The 18378-nt window shown below is 39.4% G+C and overlaps 1 protein-coding gene across 1 annotated transcript in view; it reads left to right on the top strand.

Annotated features, from left to right (window-relative positions):
- Positions 1 to 18378, top strand: part of LOC129249781 (ADP-ribosylation factor-like protein 4C) — a 95625-nt gene that overhangs the window by 5144 nt on the left and 72103 nt on the right. The window contains exons 2-3 of the mRNA XM_054889412.1: positions 6636 to 6861; positions 6935 to 7054. Coding sequence (XP_054745387.1) covers positions 6805 to 6861; positions 6935 to 7054 — 177 coding nt within the window. The 5' untranslated portion in view covers positions 6636 to 6804. The remainder of the gene's footprint in view (positions 1 to 6635; positions 6862 to 6934; positions 7055 to 18378) is intronic.

The raw sequence follows: 18378 nt of genomic DNA, 5'->3' as shown, positions 1-18378 counted from the left end.
TCGTGGATTGCGGCAAAACCGACCAAATTTTTCACAAAGGGAATCCGTGAATTGCCAGAAAGATGGGAAAAAGTAGTAGTAAGCGATGGACAATACTTTGAATATTAAATTTGTAACCATTTTACGTCAATAAAGTTTCAAATTTCGAAAAAAAACCGCACGAACTTATTCATAGTCCTATTAGTTTAAACCCTTTTAAATTTGATGTAATGCCGCATGAGCAGTTTTAGTATTATATTATATTATATATTGATTTATTTAACTCTAGTTCACTAAACTTAAATCAGTGTTGCTCTGTGACTAATCTTTTGTTTCACAGACTTCAAATGAAAAACATGTATATTATTATATATCTTTTTTTTTTATTTCAAACAAATGAGAGTAAATTAAGAGTAGTATTATATTATTTTTATTTAACTGTTTATGAAACCTCTGTTAATGGCATGGTGCGACGAAAATATGTACAATTGCAAAGTTGAAGGCGTGCGTAGTCTATTTGACGAATGTTTAGTGATCCAGGGTTAATGAAATTTAGTGGAGATGTTGAGCAGTTCCACGCTCGATAACTTGCTGCAATCCATTGTTTTGCAATTATTTGCCTGGAAGGATGGTTCCATATGTAGAAGTCCACGCAATTGGGGAAAGTTACTGATCGCCATTCACTTGGGAGTGGGCCAGGACGATTCTTCTACATATGGTTCAAGCAGCTCACAACATCCGGGATTAGCTCAAGTATCCTCTAGGTAGCTTCCGAACTCCCGTTCGGTAGTGAGCCAACGTGAGAAGGCGAAGCATCCCAGGATAGCTGCTTGTGCGCTGGGTTTGGGACGCGCCACTTAAAAATTCCCCCCAATGAAAACATGTCCAAAGCCTCGGAAGAGAACTTCCTATACTGATGACGACCCCTGCAAACGAAACAAGGACTACGATTTGAGGTCATGCACCTGAAATGTCCGGTACCTTAATGGGGAAGGTGGCTCTGCCCGGCTGGTTGACATCACCATACAAGAGATGCTATGGACTTCGTTGTCAAGTACTGTCGGTCACTCCGGTGGACGAGCGTCTCGCAATAATCCGCATCAAAGCCCGATTTTTTAACATCTTGCTCGTTTGCGCCCACGCCCCGACGGAAGAGAAGGACGAGATGCAATTCTATGAGCGCTGCCCCCGCCACGTTATAAAAATCGTGCTTGGACTTCAATGTCAGGGTGGGCAAGGAGAAAATTTTTGGTCCCACAGTCGGAAAATTCAGCCTGCACAACGAAACATCCGGTAACTTATAGAGGATGATCGACTTCGCTCGAAGCATGATAGTCTGCAGCACCAGATTCCAGCTTAAGAAAATACACTAAGCAACGTGGCACAACAGACAGCCAGACTCCTGCTCTCAGAGAGTACTGCCCAAAAAACAGGCATGCACCAGCTTCACTATAGTTTGGCACATTATACCATATTTTATTCTAAACTTCACTTCAATTCATAAAATATGCAGTCCCTCACGTGTTTTTTCTTATACTCAACATACTTCAATGAAAATTAAATTAAAATAGGTGCTTAGTGTCGTGCTGTGTACCTTCACATGCCGGACTTATATTGATTATGTCGGGGTCGATTCTAGATAAGTATCCTGACAATGCAATATCCAGACCGCAATAGTGCCAAAGTTACGCGGGTATTGCGAGGAAGCTCGATATCTTTGTCTGTAATAGGTGGAGTCCCACCTATAATGGCATTTGGGGATCGGGAGTTTAAGATGGTGGTGAAAGGCTCCGGTCCAGTAGTTGCAGTTTTGTTTGGTCCTGGATCTCGTCGGTGTAGTTGAAAATATATTTCCTTACTCGTCTGGGAGGTGGCACAGATTGTAGCAAATGTCTGCAAGGGTTACTAAAAGTCTAGATATTGTCATAGAACGGACTCTGACATACTCGATATATGTCCGACATGTGGAGGCCTACCGCACGATACTAACCACCTATTCACATGCTCTCTCAAACTCACTCACCAAACACCCCTCTCCCTCTGGACCCAACTTTTCGAAACAATACGTTTCCTGGGCCTACTGTTAGATGAGTTAGACAATGCTGATCAGTGACTACACCGCACTGGCAGGGTCTAGTAAAATGCTGTAACAACAACAACCCCTTTTGGTAGTCAGTTCCGATGACAGTCGGAGGATTGTCACTCGAACAGCATTCTCCGCAGAGGTATGGGGATATTTTACGCTGCTACAATAACAACAACCCATTTTTGGCATTCCTGCTGAGAAACCGAAAAGGCAACTGTTGATCAGAGCATGCCGAATGCAGCTCGGATGAAATGACGTGATATATTAGGTCCATTTTGTCTATACAGGTAAAACGGAAGATTGTTGTCAAAAGCCATTGCGTTACTCACCGCGCAACAAACACCAACTGTATGCCACCGATACCATAAAGTTTGCGTTCACCTTACAAATATTTTTAAATTGATTAACAACACAGTATAAGTTTATGGTTGAAAACATACTCTATTTACAAATGCAAAAAAAAAAAACCACAAGATTCTTTACCTCATTTATTACATAACGGTAAGTAATTGCAGCAACATGTAAATATAGCAACCAGAAAATCTGCGAATTGTGTAAGATTCTTTAAATTAAATTATACTTGTTAATTCATTGCTTATATCATATTGTATTCTACGCATAAATGTTCTGCTGAATGCGCCATCTTGGCGGATTTATTACAGGTGATGGCATCCGCCCAGTTAATTCTTGCGCCGTAGATAAGAATGATTTGTTTTGTATACATCCGTGTGTCCACTTTGCCAACAACTTCTTTTTAAAGTGGTTCGTCAGATGGCTGATGAGAAGTACGAAAGTACATTACTGCCCATGTTGGAAACGATGTTCAACAGAATCAACAAGGTTTATGAGCAAGTGTTTTAAAAAGTTGTTTACGAGTAAGCAACATTCTTTTCTTAAGTATTTCAATTTATATTTCATATCATACATAGCTACAGCTATAGCTTCAAACACAAACTGCTTAGCCATTAAATTTCAAGGAAATTCCTAAACTCCCTAACAGTTGGTGCCTTTTGAACCAAAAGTTCTCATTAAACAACCATATATGTTCATACACGTCTTCCAAGCTATATGTGAATGGCAAAATACTGAATGTAAGTTAAATGTCCCTAGAAAATTAAGTTGAAAAATACCAAATAAAAACGCGTGTGATACTTAGCTTTTATTAGTACGGCTATTTTTTTGTACAAAGAAAAAAAGGAAGAAAGCAAATGACATTTACGTTAGAATAGCTGCTAAGGTTGGCGATAGTACACATATAAACTGCACAAAGGGCCCAAGTAAGATGATTATAGAATATCTCATACGAAATCGTAGTTTCGTACGCTAATGGTGCCCGCACTCACCGACGCTATCTGTGGCCTGTGAGATACACAAAATTGAGCAAAACGTGTGCCCGTAGAAAATAGCTGTTTTCGTTTGGTTACATATTTACATAATACATCGGTTTGTGTTTGGTTGTACCGACACAATGTGCGGTTCATATTTTGCATACATTTACACACATCCGCATTATCAGTTAAAATTTTCCATTGTATGTATAATAAACCAAAGCCAAAATTCAACAAATGCAACTAGTTCATTTATCTACAATTAACATTCTTCAACCTTGTTTTTAAGTTATTTTAATAAAAATTAAAACTGTTCTAAGTTTATTTTGTAAATGACTTCGCAATGTACTGTTGGACTATACTATGTGGTGACAGAGCAATCAGCTGACACGTTTTTACGGAACAATCCAAAATTTTTCGTTTACCCACGTACACGATCTACGATATTACGGAACGGAACGGTGGTGATTTTTCATTTACTATGTTGGGAGCAGCTCAATATACTAAGGATAAGTCAGCCTATTAAAACTAATTAATTAATTTTATGAGTATATGTTTCTCCATGTATACGTACAACACATATTAATTGTATTAATGTTTTTGGATGCGCAATACAACCATGCCTTATATACAGGGTGGGCCATGTAAAATTTGCTTTTTGAATCGGCTATAAAAAAAACTAATCAATATTTTTTCAAACTTTTTTTTTTATTTTGAAGATTGAACATTGTCATTTATGAATGAAAAATAATATCGTTCAAATGACTGCTACGACTGGCTTTACAGTAGGCCATTCGATCAACTCAATTTTTAAGCACATTTTCGATTGTTTGGGCTCCAATTTCATGAATGGCAACTTCGATTTCGTGTTTTAAAGCATCAATCGTCTCTGGATGGTTCGCATAGCATTTTTCCTTAACGGCTCTCTACAAAAAATAGTCCAACGGGCTTAAATCACAGTTCAGAGGCGGCCAATTGATATCGGAATTCAAAAACGGTAGCCAAAAGTTCGGTGTAACTTTGGCAGTGTGACAAGTTGCACCGTCCTGTTGAAACCAAAGGTCGTCGATGTCATCCTCTTGACTTTTTGGAAACAACTCGTTGAGCATGTCACGGTACCGCTCGACATTTACTGTAACCGCGGCACCTCGCTCATTTTCGAAAAAAATGTCCCGATGATGCCGCCAGACCAAAAACCGCACCAAACAGTGACTCGTTGTGGATGCATTTGCTTCTCTATAGTAACGTGTGGATTTTCTGAGCCCCAAATCCGACAATTTTGCTTATTGACGTAGCCACCGATGTGAAAATCAGAAAAGAAGAAGAAGACTCATCATTTTGGAAAGAGGTTTTCAATATTTCCCAATTTTGTTCAAGCGTATAGCGTCCCATTTCGTAAATGTCAAACCTTTAAGTAAATTATGAACACATTTGACATGTCATTTGAGTTACCATTCTCAAAAAACTAGGTGGTTCAAAAAGCAAACGTTATGTGGCCCACCCTGTAGTTACATACAAAAGTAATTAAAAACGTTTGTTGTGATGTATAATACAATCAGAGGTATAAGGTGTACAAATATGTTGATGACTTTTCCGAGCGCGGCTTGAAGCGAGTGACGACAAAAAAGCAGGATAAAGTGCTTGTAAAAATTTTTAAGCGGGACCCTTCTTTGTGACTACGCCAAGCACGATCATTTCTGGCTAAAAAGGGAATATATGTGAGTATCAACACCATCGAACGTCGGCTGAAGGAGGCGAACATATCCTACCGTCCCACATCATCAAAACCACTGCTCCCAGAAAAACACATTGAGAAACAACAAAACAAGAAAATGGCGTGACAGTATTGGACTGGCCTTCCCAGTCCCCAGAAGCCAACCCCTTTGAAAATGTGTGGGGAACTATGAAAACGCATCTTGTCTGAAGGCCAGTTTACGATCTAAACTAACTCGTGCGTCGAGTTTAGTCCTGTTTGCCGATTAGCTACGCAGAAAAGCTGGTTCAAAGCATGAAGAAGATGCCAGGCTATACCCGACAACGATAAACACGACACGGCTTATTGAGTAATTGCAACAACAGTTTTGTTCATACTTTCATGTGAAAAAAAATTAAATATATATCTTTTATACTTCATGAATAATCGCGGTTCCTTTTTTCTGACACAGACTGTACGTATATTATAAATATAAATTTCAACGTTGAGTCTACTTTGCTTTACGGTATATGCGTTCGTTGAAATCGGCTGTCATATTGTCAAACTTTCACGAAGGGAGGCTTTTTGAAGTTTGATGTACAACTTGAGGAAGAATATGTGAAAGTAGCGTAAGAATTGGTTTTGCATCCAAAAAGTGATACCAAAATGAAAGAAAACGTAGAAAATATCTTTCTCCAAAACTGGTTTGATGCTTACGCAAGTAAAATCGAAAAATTTCGGCAGCTATGCCACCGGCATATAATCTTAATTTACTTGGAGTTAATATTTGTTTCAAGTAATTTTATAAAATCCTCATAACCGGTGCTGCACATAGGAAATATCTAAATGAAAGCAGAGGTAAGTATTCCCTTGCTTACTCCGCATTTACATATACATTACCACAACGCAAACAAAAATACACAATTGGCCAGAGAATTTTGTTATCAATGCTGGATCAATGATCATCATGCAATGCTGATTCAGGGAAATTAAAGCAATTTGCATGGCTAAAAGTCTAACCCACAAACGCATAAATCAAATTGAAATTATTAGACCACGCTGTGCTTTTCGTAAATTGCTGATGGTGATATAATTTGTATCTACAAGATATGAAGAAATCACAAAATGTCCACGACAATTGAATTTTACCTGATCTCCAATTTCAATTAATAACAATTTTAAACACTTTGTTATTGTCATTTCAGTTATTTCTTGCTAATCGCAGTAATAATAAATCAGAGCAAAGCCTTCTTAATATTTACTGGACACAATTTATAGTGGATGTTTTCTACTTTTCTTATGTCCTTTGCTCAAGTAATTCGGCTCGAAAATAAACAGCTAATTTTGATGTCCTATCACGTACAAAAAGCAAAAACAAAACATGTATGATTTTAGTTATATGCTCATGCCATCACCTGTAATAAATTCGCCTTGAAATAAACCCTCTTAGGAAGTCTCTATTTTGTGTTCTAAATCATGATAAATCATTTATAAAAAAAATGTGTTTGATTTTACTTCTAATCTCAGCTAAATTTCTTCTGATTTACAGATGAGAATTAAAATATGTATATATTATATTGTTTTCGGAGCTTAACCCGCAAATGTCTCCAAAATGGAAGGCTGGAATATAACTAGTTGGTTTCCTACTAAAAGCAAATGTGAGAAGTAAGAACAACGGAAACGTACAACACATATAATTATTTGTATTTTGCTCTGAAATGGGGGCAGCAATGGGGAAAAATGGGGGAAACTTTTTAGATGCGTTACCCTCGCAGGTAATTACTTTCCCATTTAAATTTTTGCTTTTGATGCAATTCAAACCAATATTCATATGTTTTGAACTTTCAGGGCACATTACACATTGTTATGCTTGGCCTTGACTCAGCCGGAAAAACAACGGCACTATATAGATTAAAATTTGATCAGTATTTAAATACAGTACCTACAATCGGATTCAATTGTGAAAAGGTAAATGCTTTATAATTATTATCAACTATAGTTTTTCATACAAGTATAAAACGGGTTTTCAATAAGTAGTTTTAAGGCAATATGCCGATTAAATTTATAAAAAAAATTTTTGTTATTGTTAAAGCACCGTGCTAAACCCTGCCTAGAGCTGTAATGCCATCTTCTTCGATATCGAGTTTCAGTAGGTCTAGAAAACGTGCTGTTTAGTTGAGGTGGGGCTAACGAAGGATAGGTGCTTATTACGTGGGGGATCAATGCCGATTACATGATGTTTGTCATCCTCCACCGATGGAGACAGAGTGCCGGCCGAAAAAGCTCGCGTATCTCCCGTCATTGATTTGAAGGATGGGTTTGCATCGTTGACTTTAGCGTGGTCATTGCGATACACACTGTAGACAACGTTGCTAAGTAATACTGAGTCAGTACATAGTTATGATTTTCGAATTGCAGCCAGAATTATACAATGTCGGCTTATGATGAGGTTGATATCTGCAATACTACTCTGAAATCGGTTATACTGGAGTTGTAGGAGCGGTAAAATTCTCAGAAAAGGGGTTACGTTTCGGGGTGTGAGGGATAAGTGGTGTGGTGTACATATTCTTTGGTGTGTATGACGCTGTGTGGTGCAGTCTGGCGGTGCGATATAGTTACTGGTGTGATGTAGTTACCGGTCGTCTTCGTCTAACTCATTTAACGGTACACCCAGAAAGAGTGTTGTTTCGACAAGTTAGGTATCGAGGGAGAGCGGTGTTAGATGAGTAGGTTTAATAGGGCATGTCGAGATGTGGTTAATATCGTGCGATGTGCCGTCACATGCTGGAAATATATTGAGTATGTCGGGGTCGATTCTGGATAGGTTAGAGTTTAACCTGTTACAATATCCAGAACGCAATTGGGCCGAAGTTACGCGGATCTTGCGAGGAAACTGATGCTCTTCGTCTGCAATAGGTGGTCATTGGATTTCGATAACGGCAATCGGGGGTCGGGAGTTTAGGAATGTGGTAAGGGTCTCTCTATGAATGTCGTTTAGGGTTTGTCTGTATATTGGCCGGTCCAGTGGTTGAAGATGTATTTTGTCCTGGGTCTTGTAAGTGTAGTTACAGAGATGTCACCTGACGTGCCTGCGAGGTGGCTCAGGCTCAAGTGAATGTCTGCAGGGGTGATACCTGCGGTAGCACTCAAGCAGGAACAGAAACTGGTGGCTGAGCACTTTGTTGTACTCCTTGACACGTCGCTTTAATGCCTCACTGTGTATATGTGTTGCAGGGGTGACATCAGGAGACATCCCGTGGCTGACCTGATAGTAGTATTCTGACAGGTTTGTAGCTTTATCCACTGCAAATCACTGGTTCCAGGTAACCAGGCAGGCACTGTGTAGTTAATAACCGGCCTGCCAAGTGCTCCAACATGTCTCCAACAACATTTCTTTGTCTTTGCCGAAAGTACTGCCAGCTAGCGGTGTGAGGACCGTTTTGACCTTAGCAACATTTGCTGTTGTATGCGTAGAAAAGTAGAGCCAACTATTAAAGATGACCCCCAAAATTGTGGTTGTTACTGTCGGTATTGGTATGTCGTCGACTTTTACCTCTAGCTGTAATTTCATATCCTTCGTCCAAGTGGTAAAGAGGGTAACCGTGGATTTAGTGGGGGAAAGTTGGCGATTTCTCGGAATGGAAAATCGAGAAAGTGTGGTGAGATAATTGTTCACTTTGGAACACAAACCATGGATGTCATTGCCCGACTCTATTGTCGAACAATCGTCAGCATAGTGGGCCAGAGAACCTTCCTTCGGTGGTTTGGGGAGCTTCTAAAAATAGAGTTCAAAAGAAAGAATAAAAGGACACCACCCAGGGGAACACCATGCTATATCCTCCTCGTCTGATTTTTGGTTTCGAAAGATGACTGACGAGTACCGACCATTCAAATAGTTCGTGGTCTGCCTCTCCAACCCCGGCGGGAGGGTCGACGGTATAATATCATCTAGCAGCGTGGAGTGGCTGACAGTATCGAAAGCATTCTTCAAGTCTAACGCTACTAGGACATTCCTCTCGTAAGAGCGGTTTTGGTTAAACCCGGGATTACTGTGCACTCGGTGGAATTCATGCGGGAGTGTTTCTCATGTCAGGTGTTTCGTGAAGAGTGGGAGTAGGAGACTCTCAGGAGTCTCCCCTACTGCGGAAAGGATAGTTATTGACTGATAAAACTCCCTTTGGTTGGCGAATTTTTAGGTTTCAGTAGTGTGACCACTCTCCCTGATTTCCACTTATCAGGAATTATGAGAGTAGCCATGGTCACGTTGAAAACCCTGGTGAGGTACTCTACTCCCAATTGACCTAGGTTTTTCATAATCAGCATGTTTAATCCATCTGTGCAAATGGCTTTAGAAACTTTTGCTTTGCTGATGGCCACCTGGACCTCGTCGCTGGAGAAAGTAAGTGCACACTTTTGTTCGGCAGTTTGTTTAGCCTGCTGGTAGCACGAAGTTTGGACCTGTTGGCCGGAGGAAGCAGTATGATTTGTGGGCTGAAGTAGCTCGTGCATCTCTTTGGTTCTGACGAAGTACAACTGCTAAAGGTGATTGCTACATTTTAGTTGTGCTTCGTCGGGTTCGACAGGGTCCTTACGGTGGACCACGCCAGTGATGAAGTGGCTGGTCGAGCGAGTTCCCGTATTATTGTTGTGGTAGCAGCTTACGAAACCCCGTCTGTGCATATTTTGACAGCGCTCTCATAAGAAAAGGTGTTTCGCATTAAGATTTAGTTATCCAAGAATGATTCTCTCCATTTATTTGTATTTGAGACGAAGGTGCCTCATACGTTCCATACGTCATACCGGAATACACAAAAACTGGCAACTTTCTACTTTTGAAGTCTACATTTTAAAAGAAAAATTGTCACTTTGTATAGAAAACTTGGTCTAGGGGACATTATCAGGACAATAACCCGAAGCATAAAGCGTATAATGTGCGATCGTGATTTTTATATAATAGTGCGCATGTCATAGATACACTAGCACAGAGTCCAGATTTAAACCTCATTGAGAGCTTGTGGTGCTATCTCAATGGGAAAGTTCGCCAGCGTAGCATAAATTCAAAGGATGACATGAAGAGTATCGTTCAGGACGAATGGCAAAAAATTGAGGCCAGCTTTTGTGAAAAGCTCGTTAAAAGTATGGCAAATAGATTACACATGGTTATTAGAAACAAAGGCATACATACGAAATATTAATATTTACATGAACTTTATTTTAAATAATGGTCGAGCTTTTTCACCTCACTCAAAATGTATTATTACTGAATTAAAAAATTGAGTTTAATTATTTAGTTTTTGATTGATACCACTGTAGTAATAAAATATGCAGTAACTTTTTTGAACCGTTTGTATTACTTATGATTTATGGAAAAAATAATTAATAATTTTTTTTGAACGAGTTTCGCTTGGGGCTACTGTACCTGCTTTTCGTGTTCCAGTCTGCAAGTTGCAGGGCTTCAAGTGCTCTTCGTCCGCTTATGTTGGGTGACCAGTATCCAAATTTTCAAATTTAGATCCCTTATTCGGGGATACCCGGGATCAACCTGGCATAGGTGGTCACGCTCATTCGCTAAAACGGCTGCTTCAGCTTGGTTTCTTGGACCTCAGCTATTGGAATTTCATGTGGACTTATTGAGTCGACTATCTCGTCTATCCTACTCAATAGTCACTTGCAGTTAAATTGAAGGAGTCTAAAGCTCCTCGGAGTGACGGTCGCAATTCGGTTCGTGAGAGACGCGTGAGGTTGTGTACGTTGATCCTGCTGTGCATTGCGCTGTTGTTGTTGCGGTCTGAGCGTTGTGTTGTGTTGCTCTGTTGAGCTCCTTGGAACCGTGAAGGTTCGATTTATGGTGCTGGTTTGTTGTACCAGCATGTTGATTAGCCGTAGGGGCTAAGGGCGCCAGATGGGGGAAGCAACACGTAATCTTAAGTATAATCGTCCTGATAAGATACTAAATCTTTCGATCTAAATAGAGCCAATATTTGCAGATGCACTACTTTGACTTTTTCCTGTCCAGTTTTGCATTGCTGTATACGATACATAACATCATTCAACCTATTAATCACCTTGTATGAACCTTCCCAGGAAGTTTGCAGTTTTGGAGAAATCCCTTTCTCTCCGGATTATATGGAAGTACTAAACTATTTTCGCTGAATCCTTCGGAGTTCACAGTACGGTCGAATTTATGCTTTATCTTGTTGCTGTCACGTCGTCCTGTAGAGTTTCCCAATGTTTTCGAAGGAGCGGCACCTCTTTCCACCGATAAACCCACCGGAAGCCTGAAATCGCTTCCAAAAATGGTCCTTGCAGGCGATAGTTCATAACAACAAGCACATATGTTGCCGGAGTTATTTGCTGGAAACGGACCCGCCACATCCATGGCCAGTTGCGCAAATAATGAACCTTTGTACGTGAACTGGAATAATCATCTCAATGCTGGATGTTCGGTTCTCAACTGGAATCGTTGAGCGTACAAGTAGTTGTGGAAATGTTTTACGCACTCAACCGCAGATAACAGTTCTCGTCTGGTCACTGGCTTTCCGAGGACTCTGCTATAGTATGCGATTACTTCTTGTTGCCCGATGATGATCTGTGACAGTATTCCACCTATTCCGTATGCGCTATCATCTGTATCCACAAAAAAACTTTTTTTCCGCGACCGGATACGCTAACATAGCGCAGTAGAAAGAAGCTACTTCTTAGTGAGATTGTTGAGACTCCGGGCAACATTTGCGAAACCTGAAACAAATCGACGGTAATACGTGTACAGTCCTAGGAAACTTCGCGCTTGGTTAACATTTCTTGATCGTGGCCAATATTTTACTGCTTCTAGTTTCTCTTCATCCGCCGTGATGCGCTCAGTTGTCACCTAATGTCCAAGATACGTGTCTTCTATTTTGAACAAGGCCCACTTCTTCCGATTCAATCGTAAGCCCGTGGAGGCAATGCGCTAAAGGAAATTCAAAATTTTTCAGACGGTCGCTAAAAATTTTAGCCATGATGATGATGTCATCTAGATAGACCAAACACGTTTTCCAATGGAGTTCCTTCAGCACATGCTCCATCAGGTGATCAAAGGTTGCTGGTGCGTTACATAAACCGAAAGGCATCACAACAAACTGCCACAACACATCTTCTATGCTGAAGGCTGTCTTGTCATGGTCGCAATACTCAATTTCCACGGATTTCCACCATTTCGCGCCGGATAAAGTGTCCAGAGGGACATCTTAGGAGCAGCTGTCCTTTGTCGTGACTTCATTCAGCTTTCTATAATCCACACAAAATCAGATGCTTCCATCTTTTTTTTTTAACCAGCAAAACCGGTGAGCTCAACGTATTATCCTGGATTATCTGGTTTGTTTCTTCATCTACTCGATGTTTTTCGCTGGCAGACTTTGCAAAATCGTAGTTGAATAGGCAATCTCTCTTAGCTTTCGTCCTCTCTACCCCTCTTATTTACTGCAACCAATTCCTTATGAAATCGGAGGTTTTTCTTCCCGTCGAAATTTACTATGGCTTCTACTGCCCGGTATTTCCCTATAACAGCACCTTTAGCCAAAATAACTGGTGAATTCAAATTATTTACTACTCTTACTGGAGCCCTCTTGTCTTTTTCCGTCTTCACTAGTGTCCTTCCCACCATTATGTTTGTCGTCTCCGTAGCAGCCTCTATGACCCACACTTAATCTGTCCCACGCCTCCTTCCATACTAGCCCATAAGACTGCGTCAGATTTTGGCAGAATCCGTTGCTCATACCCGGTGCTTAGCGTTATCTCCATATTCTGACCCGACAGAACCCTTTTACCCAAATCCAAGGCAAATCCGAGCAGCTTGAAATCTACTCTTATTATGACTTCATCCATGATTTCAGGCAGTAAAAATATGTGAACTTCTAACAAAGCTCCAATAACAAGTTCGCGAACTACCTTTCCGGAAATCGTAGCTCTCTCTCCTTGAGCTGTCTGGACCCTGTAGCCTATCAGTGGTTCCACATTACCATTTGTCAAATCTGAGTGGATGATCGAATTCGTTGAACCGTCCAGTAACGTCTCTATTGTTGCCATCAGACTGTCGTAGTTAACCCGATAGCTTCTGGAACTGCCTGCGGCGGCGGAGCATTTGGGCGAGGCAACAAATGCAGCAACCTTATATGCTCTACTCCAGTGATTTGTTGTTGCTGTTGTTTCGAACTGGAGTTTAAATATCAGGACTGGTATAGTGTCGTCGAATGACACCACTGGTTAACATATTCGGACGATTTAATTGTAGTTCACAGAGGCGAGTCTTCACTTCATCTACCTCAGCCTCAATCGTTTCCAGTTGCGACGCTATTTGAGTCTTCTCTGCTTCCAATTTGGTTATATGCGTATCCTGTTTCTCCAGCTGCACATCTATCATCGACGACAACTCCGCTGTCATTTGTGATATAATATCTCTGCTGAGATCTGTGATATTTGCGATTCTGTTTGCAAAGACCGCGAAGAGATCTGCCATAATCACTCCCATGTCTATACCTGGTGATGGTCCTGTAGGTTCTGTCTTTGCCATTTTTGCCGATAACTCCTCAGCTTCTGTCTGGACGCCTAAATCGACGTCCTCTGCCTCCATAGCCTTGCGCAGCCGTACTTGTTACTTTGTCTTGTTCCCAGTTGTTAACAAGCTCGCTGTTCCAATTCTCGCTTAATATTCTGAACCTTGAGTTCGCCAACTTTATAATCGGAACAAAGAATCGTGAACTTTTCTTAAGACTTTATTAAACAATCTCACTAGTGACACCAATGTTAAGAATTTTCTTACGCTAAAATTCAAATAACTCTCATACAATAAATCCTCTGAGTTCGATCACTCGATTGTTGTTAAATCAGCTAAATTAACCTCGTTTGAGCGTCTGTCCTGTCATATTCGTCTAACTCATCTAACGGTGGACCCAGAAAGCGTGCTTTGTCTCGCTATCTGCTGTCGCCATCAAAGCTGTCGCCATCATATTATTATTTTGGCATCCCGTTCGCTATTGTTGCCAGTCGGGTCGCGAAACTTTGCCATTGCAACAATATATGTATATACTTACTTCTACCATATGTATTGTTGCAAATTAAGTACTTTATAGATATGAAATTATAACACTTTTTTTAATGAAGTTCGTTTTATTTAATAATGTAAATATTAAAAACAAATTTAAATTTTCATTCGAAATGGTTACCATATGCTTTTACACAAGTCTTCAAATAATTAGGCCATTCATCTATTGCAACACGCACGGTTTCTATGGATATTGACGTCGCTGCTCGAACCTATGATTGTTTGAAACCACGGACTTAACCCCTTTTTCGCAGAAATGAAGAGATGTAACGCGTTTACAAGACGGAGACTGGGTGGTGGTCTCGCTGAACCCTTGGAACAACATTTTTTGCGCCTTTAGAAGTTTTTGTATAGATTTTGTCGTTTTGCGTATTAAAAACTTCTTCACAGTGAAACAGTAAAATTTTTTCATCCGTGAAAATAATATTTTCAAGGCCCTTGACCGCGTGCCACCAAAGAAGCTGCTAACATCTATCGAGTCTAGTTTTCTTCAAGCTCGTTGTCAAAAGATGACTAGTTAAGCGACGGAAGTCTTTCATATGGAGATCACCCCTGGAAATGAATTTTTGCTTTCTAAGAGGATTTCTGCGAATTCTTTCTCGAACAGTTTTTATGGCTGCACTTCAGTCTGCCACTTCAGACGCTTGTGAAAAACGATTGATTTTGCCGTAAACAAACATTCTCGAAATATTAAGTTTGTTTCAGCAATTCGTAAATCTCACTTTTACCACACTTATGTAATGCAATCAGTGTACAGCGAACAAAAGTAAAAACAACGGAACTTTTTTCTGCGTATTTGTTCTTGGCGTATGTATTGTAAAATTTGTCACGAATTTATGGTAAGGCTAGGTATATAACACAACAACGAGAGGTTGTGCAAGATCCTAATGTTATTACAATGTAAGGCATAAAAAAATTAAAAATTTTACGCAATTTGATCTTAACATCTAAAATTTATTAAATTAAAATTAAATTACATTACTCATGAAGGCAAAGAATTGAAGAAAAAGAAAGAGTAATGCAAGAATTTAGCGCAGTAGAGACAAATTATTAAATAGATTAAATTATCCTTTACTGTACATAGTATTTGAGTAATGATATTTTAAAGTGCAACGTATTTTTAGGACCCTGAACTTAAGGGATAGTTTGTTCTATAGGCAGTAGTATAGATGAAAAACTGACGTTCAGATATTACAGAAGTGAATTCCAAGTGAAAAAGCTGTTGTAATCGTGACGATTGAGTAATGTGAAGACGACTTTTGAGATGCGGATGCTCTGCTTTTGTGAAGTATTATAAGACTCTTGAACTTCAACATGTCGTCGAGTGATATCGAGGTTATCTTGCGAGCCCATAGAGAGATGTGATCATACCGTTTTATGCTATATAGAATATATACCTGGTAATGTTATTATGTATCCCATTGAGTTTTTTTGCTTTGACTATCAGCTTTAGCATAGAGTTCACAGCCGTACAACAGCGTTGGTAGCAAACCAGATTTCGCGATGAGCAGTCTTGTGGGCCTTGGAGTTAGGTGCTGTGTTAACTATAAAGATCTCAGCATTCCGTATACTTTACCAATTGTACTATAAATATGATTATCCCACGTTAGTGGTCTATGGAATCGCACACCTAGGTTTTTAGCTATTGTACATCGACATACGGTATAGCTGATCTGTTTAATAAAATTTTATCATAAACATTGATGTAAAAATGTTTTTTAGATATATCAATACAAGACCAGGCCATTGTTAATAATAATAATTTCTTTTACTTCAGACACATTAGCTTGTGATTGATTGATACTGTCAAAAGCCTTGGAATGGTCACGAAAAGTTAGTAAGGTTATTGTCAATATTTATTCGAACATCATCTGAAACGGTAAGAAGCGCAGTGATACGGCTTTTGTTACGCCTGAAGATTGGTACGGACTGACCAGGGAGTTTTTACTTAAAAATTAGTCAATTTGTCGACGCATTAAGCGCTCTAAGGATTTCAGAATTTGTTGGTTGGTTAAATTGATGATTCATCCAAAATCTAACTAGCGATTCCCCACCATTTTGTTGCCACATCCTCGCTACCAACTTGTTTAACAGTTATTTACATCATAACTATATCCAGTCTGTGCGGTTTAAGAACCTGATTAGGTTTTTGATGTCTAAGCCAGACAGTTGTTCGACTTTTGAACAGTGGTTTGCTCAGGGTTGACATTCTCTCCTTTCATAACGCAAGGCATTCATAGAGGAAATGGAAAATCGTTTCCTTTTTCCAGTTATGACTGCAGTGAGTCTCCAAGCGTCTCGACGTTTCATGTTAATTAATGCTGACGTTTGTTTGAGGCTGAAGTAATGACCTTAACGTTTTGCTAATTTTGCATGTCGTTTGGTCTCTCCATCTACAATCCGCGATTCAGAAGTATTTTGAAGAGTGTCTGTACTGAGTTCCACCAGTTTAGAGGTTGTTTCAGCCGAATGCAGTGTCTGGATTGCAGCTTGGCTATCCGAAAGAAAAGTGATATTGTCCTTGAAAGAGAAATCTGCGATTAGTAACCTACAAGCTTCCCCAATTGCCTGGAAGATACTGAACGCATTAGGAAAACGAACATTTTATGTGTATGGGAATACATACCTGCTCCAACACAACAATCTATTTCAGAACCATCTGTGTAAACTGTAGTGTCGAAGTGGTATAGTGAGAAACCCTTACTCCATTCCTCCTAAGATGGAAAGAGAGTGGCGAAATGCCTATTGAATATTCCGTCGGGAAGAATTAGTCAGTCCTCTCCGAGGTATACTGGGCTTATCGCAATAATAGATTGCCATGACCATAAGTTTGTTTTTTTCCAACGACCCCTTTCATTTACATGGTGCGCACACTGACCAACGTATCGTAGTCCCTTTACGCAGCCCGTAGAGAACACAAAATTGAACAAAACTTATCCCGTAGAGAACAACTGCGTTCTTTTAGTTACATATTTACACAATACATCGGTTTGTCTCTGTATGTGTTTGATTGTATCTACACAAACTTGCCATTGATATCAGTTACAATTTTTCATTGTTTAATAAACCAAAGCTAAAAACCAACAAGTGCAAATAGTTATTTATCTATAATTAATATTATTCAACATTGTTTTTAAGTTATTTTAACAAAAATTAAAATTTTCCAAGTTTATTTTATGATGAATGATTTCGAAATGTTTGGCAACACTGTGTGGTGAGAGAGCAATCCTGAGAAGAATTTTCAAAAATCTTGCTATAATATCTATGATACTACGATACGGAAGAGAAGTAATTTTCCATATAATATACATGGGCTCTCATTAGTTTGATCGTAACAGCTGACAGGGGACTGCGTTTACGTCGGTGACTGTTTGCAGCATTAGTGCGCAATTGATTACGAAATCTTCGTTCTTGTTGATACCTGGTTTAATATAAGCTTCTACGACAGTGAGTTCCTCGGCCCGAACTTATTAAATGTTTTTCGCTTGCATGGTGGTGGCGTTCTAATTACTGTCAATTGTCATTTGAGCGCATTTTTGTGTCCACTCATTAACGGTGACTGCCTGTTGGATCAGATCTGCGTGTGCATAAATTGTCCCACTTCCCTAGGCTCTTTATATTCACTTGCCTCGTGTTTGCCGCCTGAAAGTTCATTCGAGTTGTACAAAGCGCATGTTGATAACATAGTATATATAGTCTTGAATAATCTAAATGACAATCATTTTAGGTGATTTCAATTTAAGTGAGATAAATTGGTGTACTAGTGTCTCTAACTCTACTCTCGCACCAAATAATGTTTCTGCAAATCATTAATTATATTTTATTGATAATATTCTTTGTGTTAATTTATTTCAAATTAATAATATTGTTAACTCTCAGAATAGAACCTTGGATCTCATATTTCTAAGTGATAACTTAAGGCACCTTTCTGGTCTAGAGACGTGAAAATTGAAGAAAAACAATCGGTATCAAATGAAAATCGTTTTTATGCATTGGATCAATTCTTTATTAACAAAAAACAAAACAAAATATTTTTTTCAATGACAATAATAAATAAAATTGCTTCCCCTGACGTAGCAAATGCCACTGGCGTAACTGATTGGCCTGCTCAGGTACGTCTGAAAAAAAAAATCGGTCAATCATTTATCAGGAGATATGTCGCTATATGGGGTGGCAGATTTACAAAAAAAAAAATTGTTTCTATCTACTTATT

The sequence above is a fragment of the Anastrepha obliqua genome, chromosome 6 (genome assembly GCF_027943255.1).
Source record: "Anastrepha obliqua isolate idAnaObli1 chromosome 6, idAnaObli1_1.0, whole genome shotgun sequence".
Lineage (NCBI taxonomy): Eukaryota > Metazoa > Arthropoda > Insecta > Diptera > Tephritidae > Anastrepha > Anastrepha obliqua.
The sequence above is the reverse complement of the archived record's forward strand: the minus strand, read 5'-3'. Positions and strand labels throughout refer to the sequence as shown.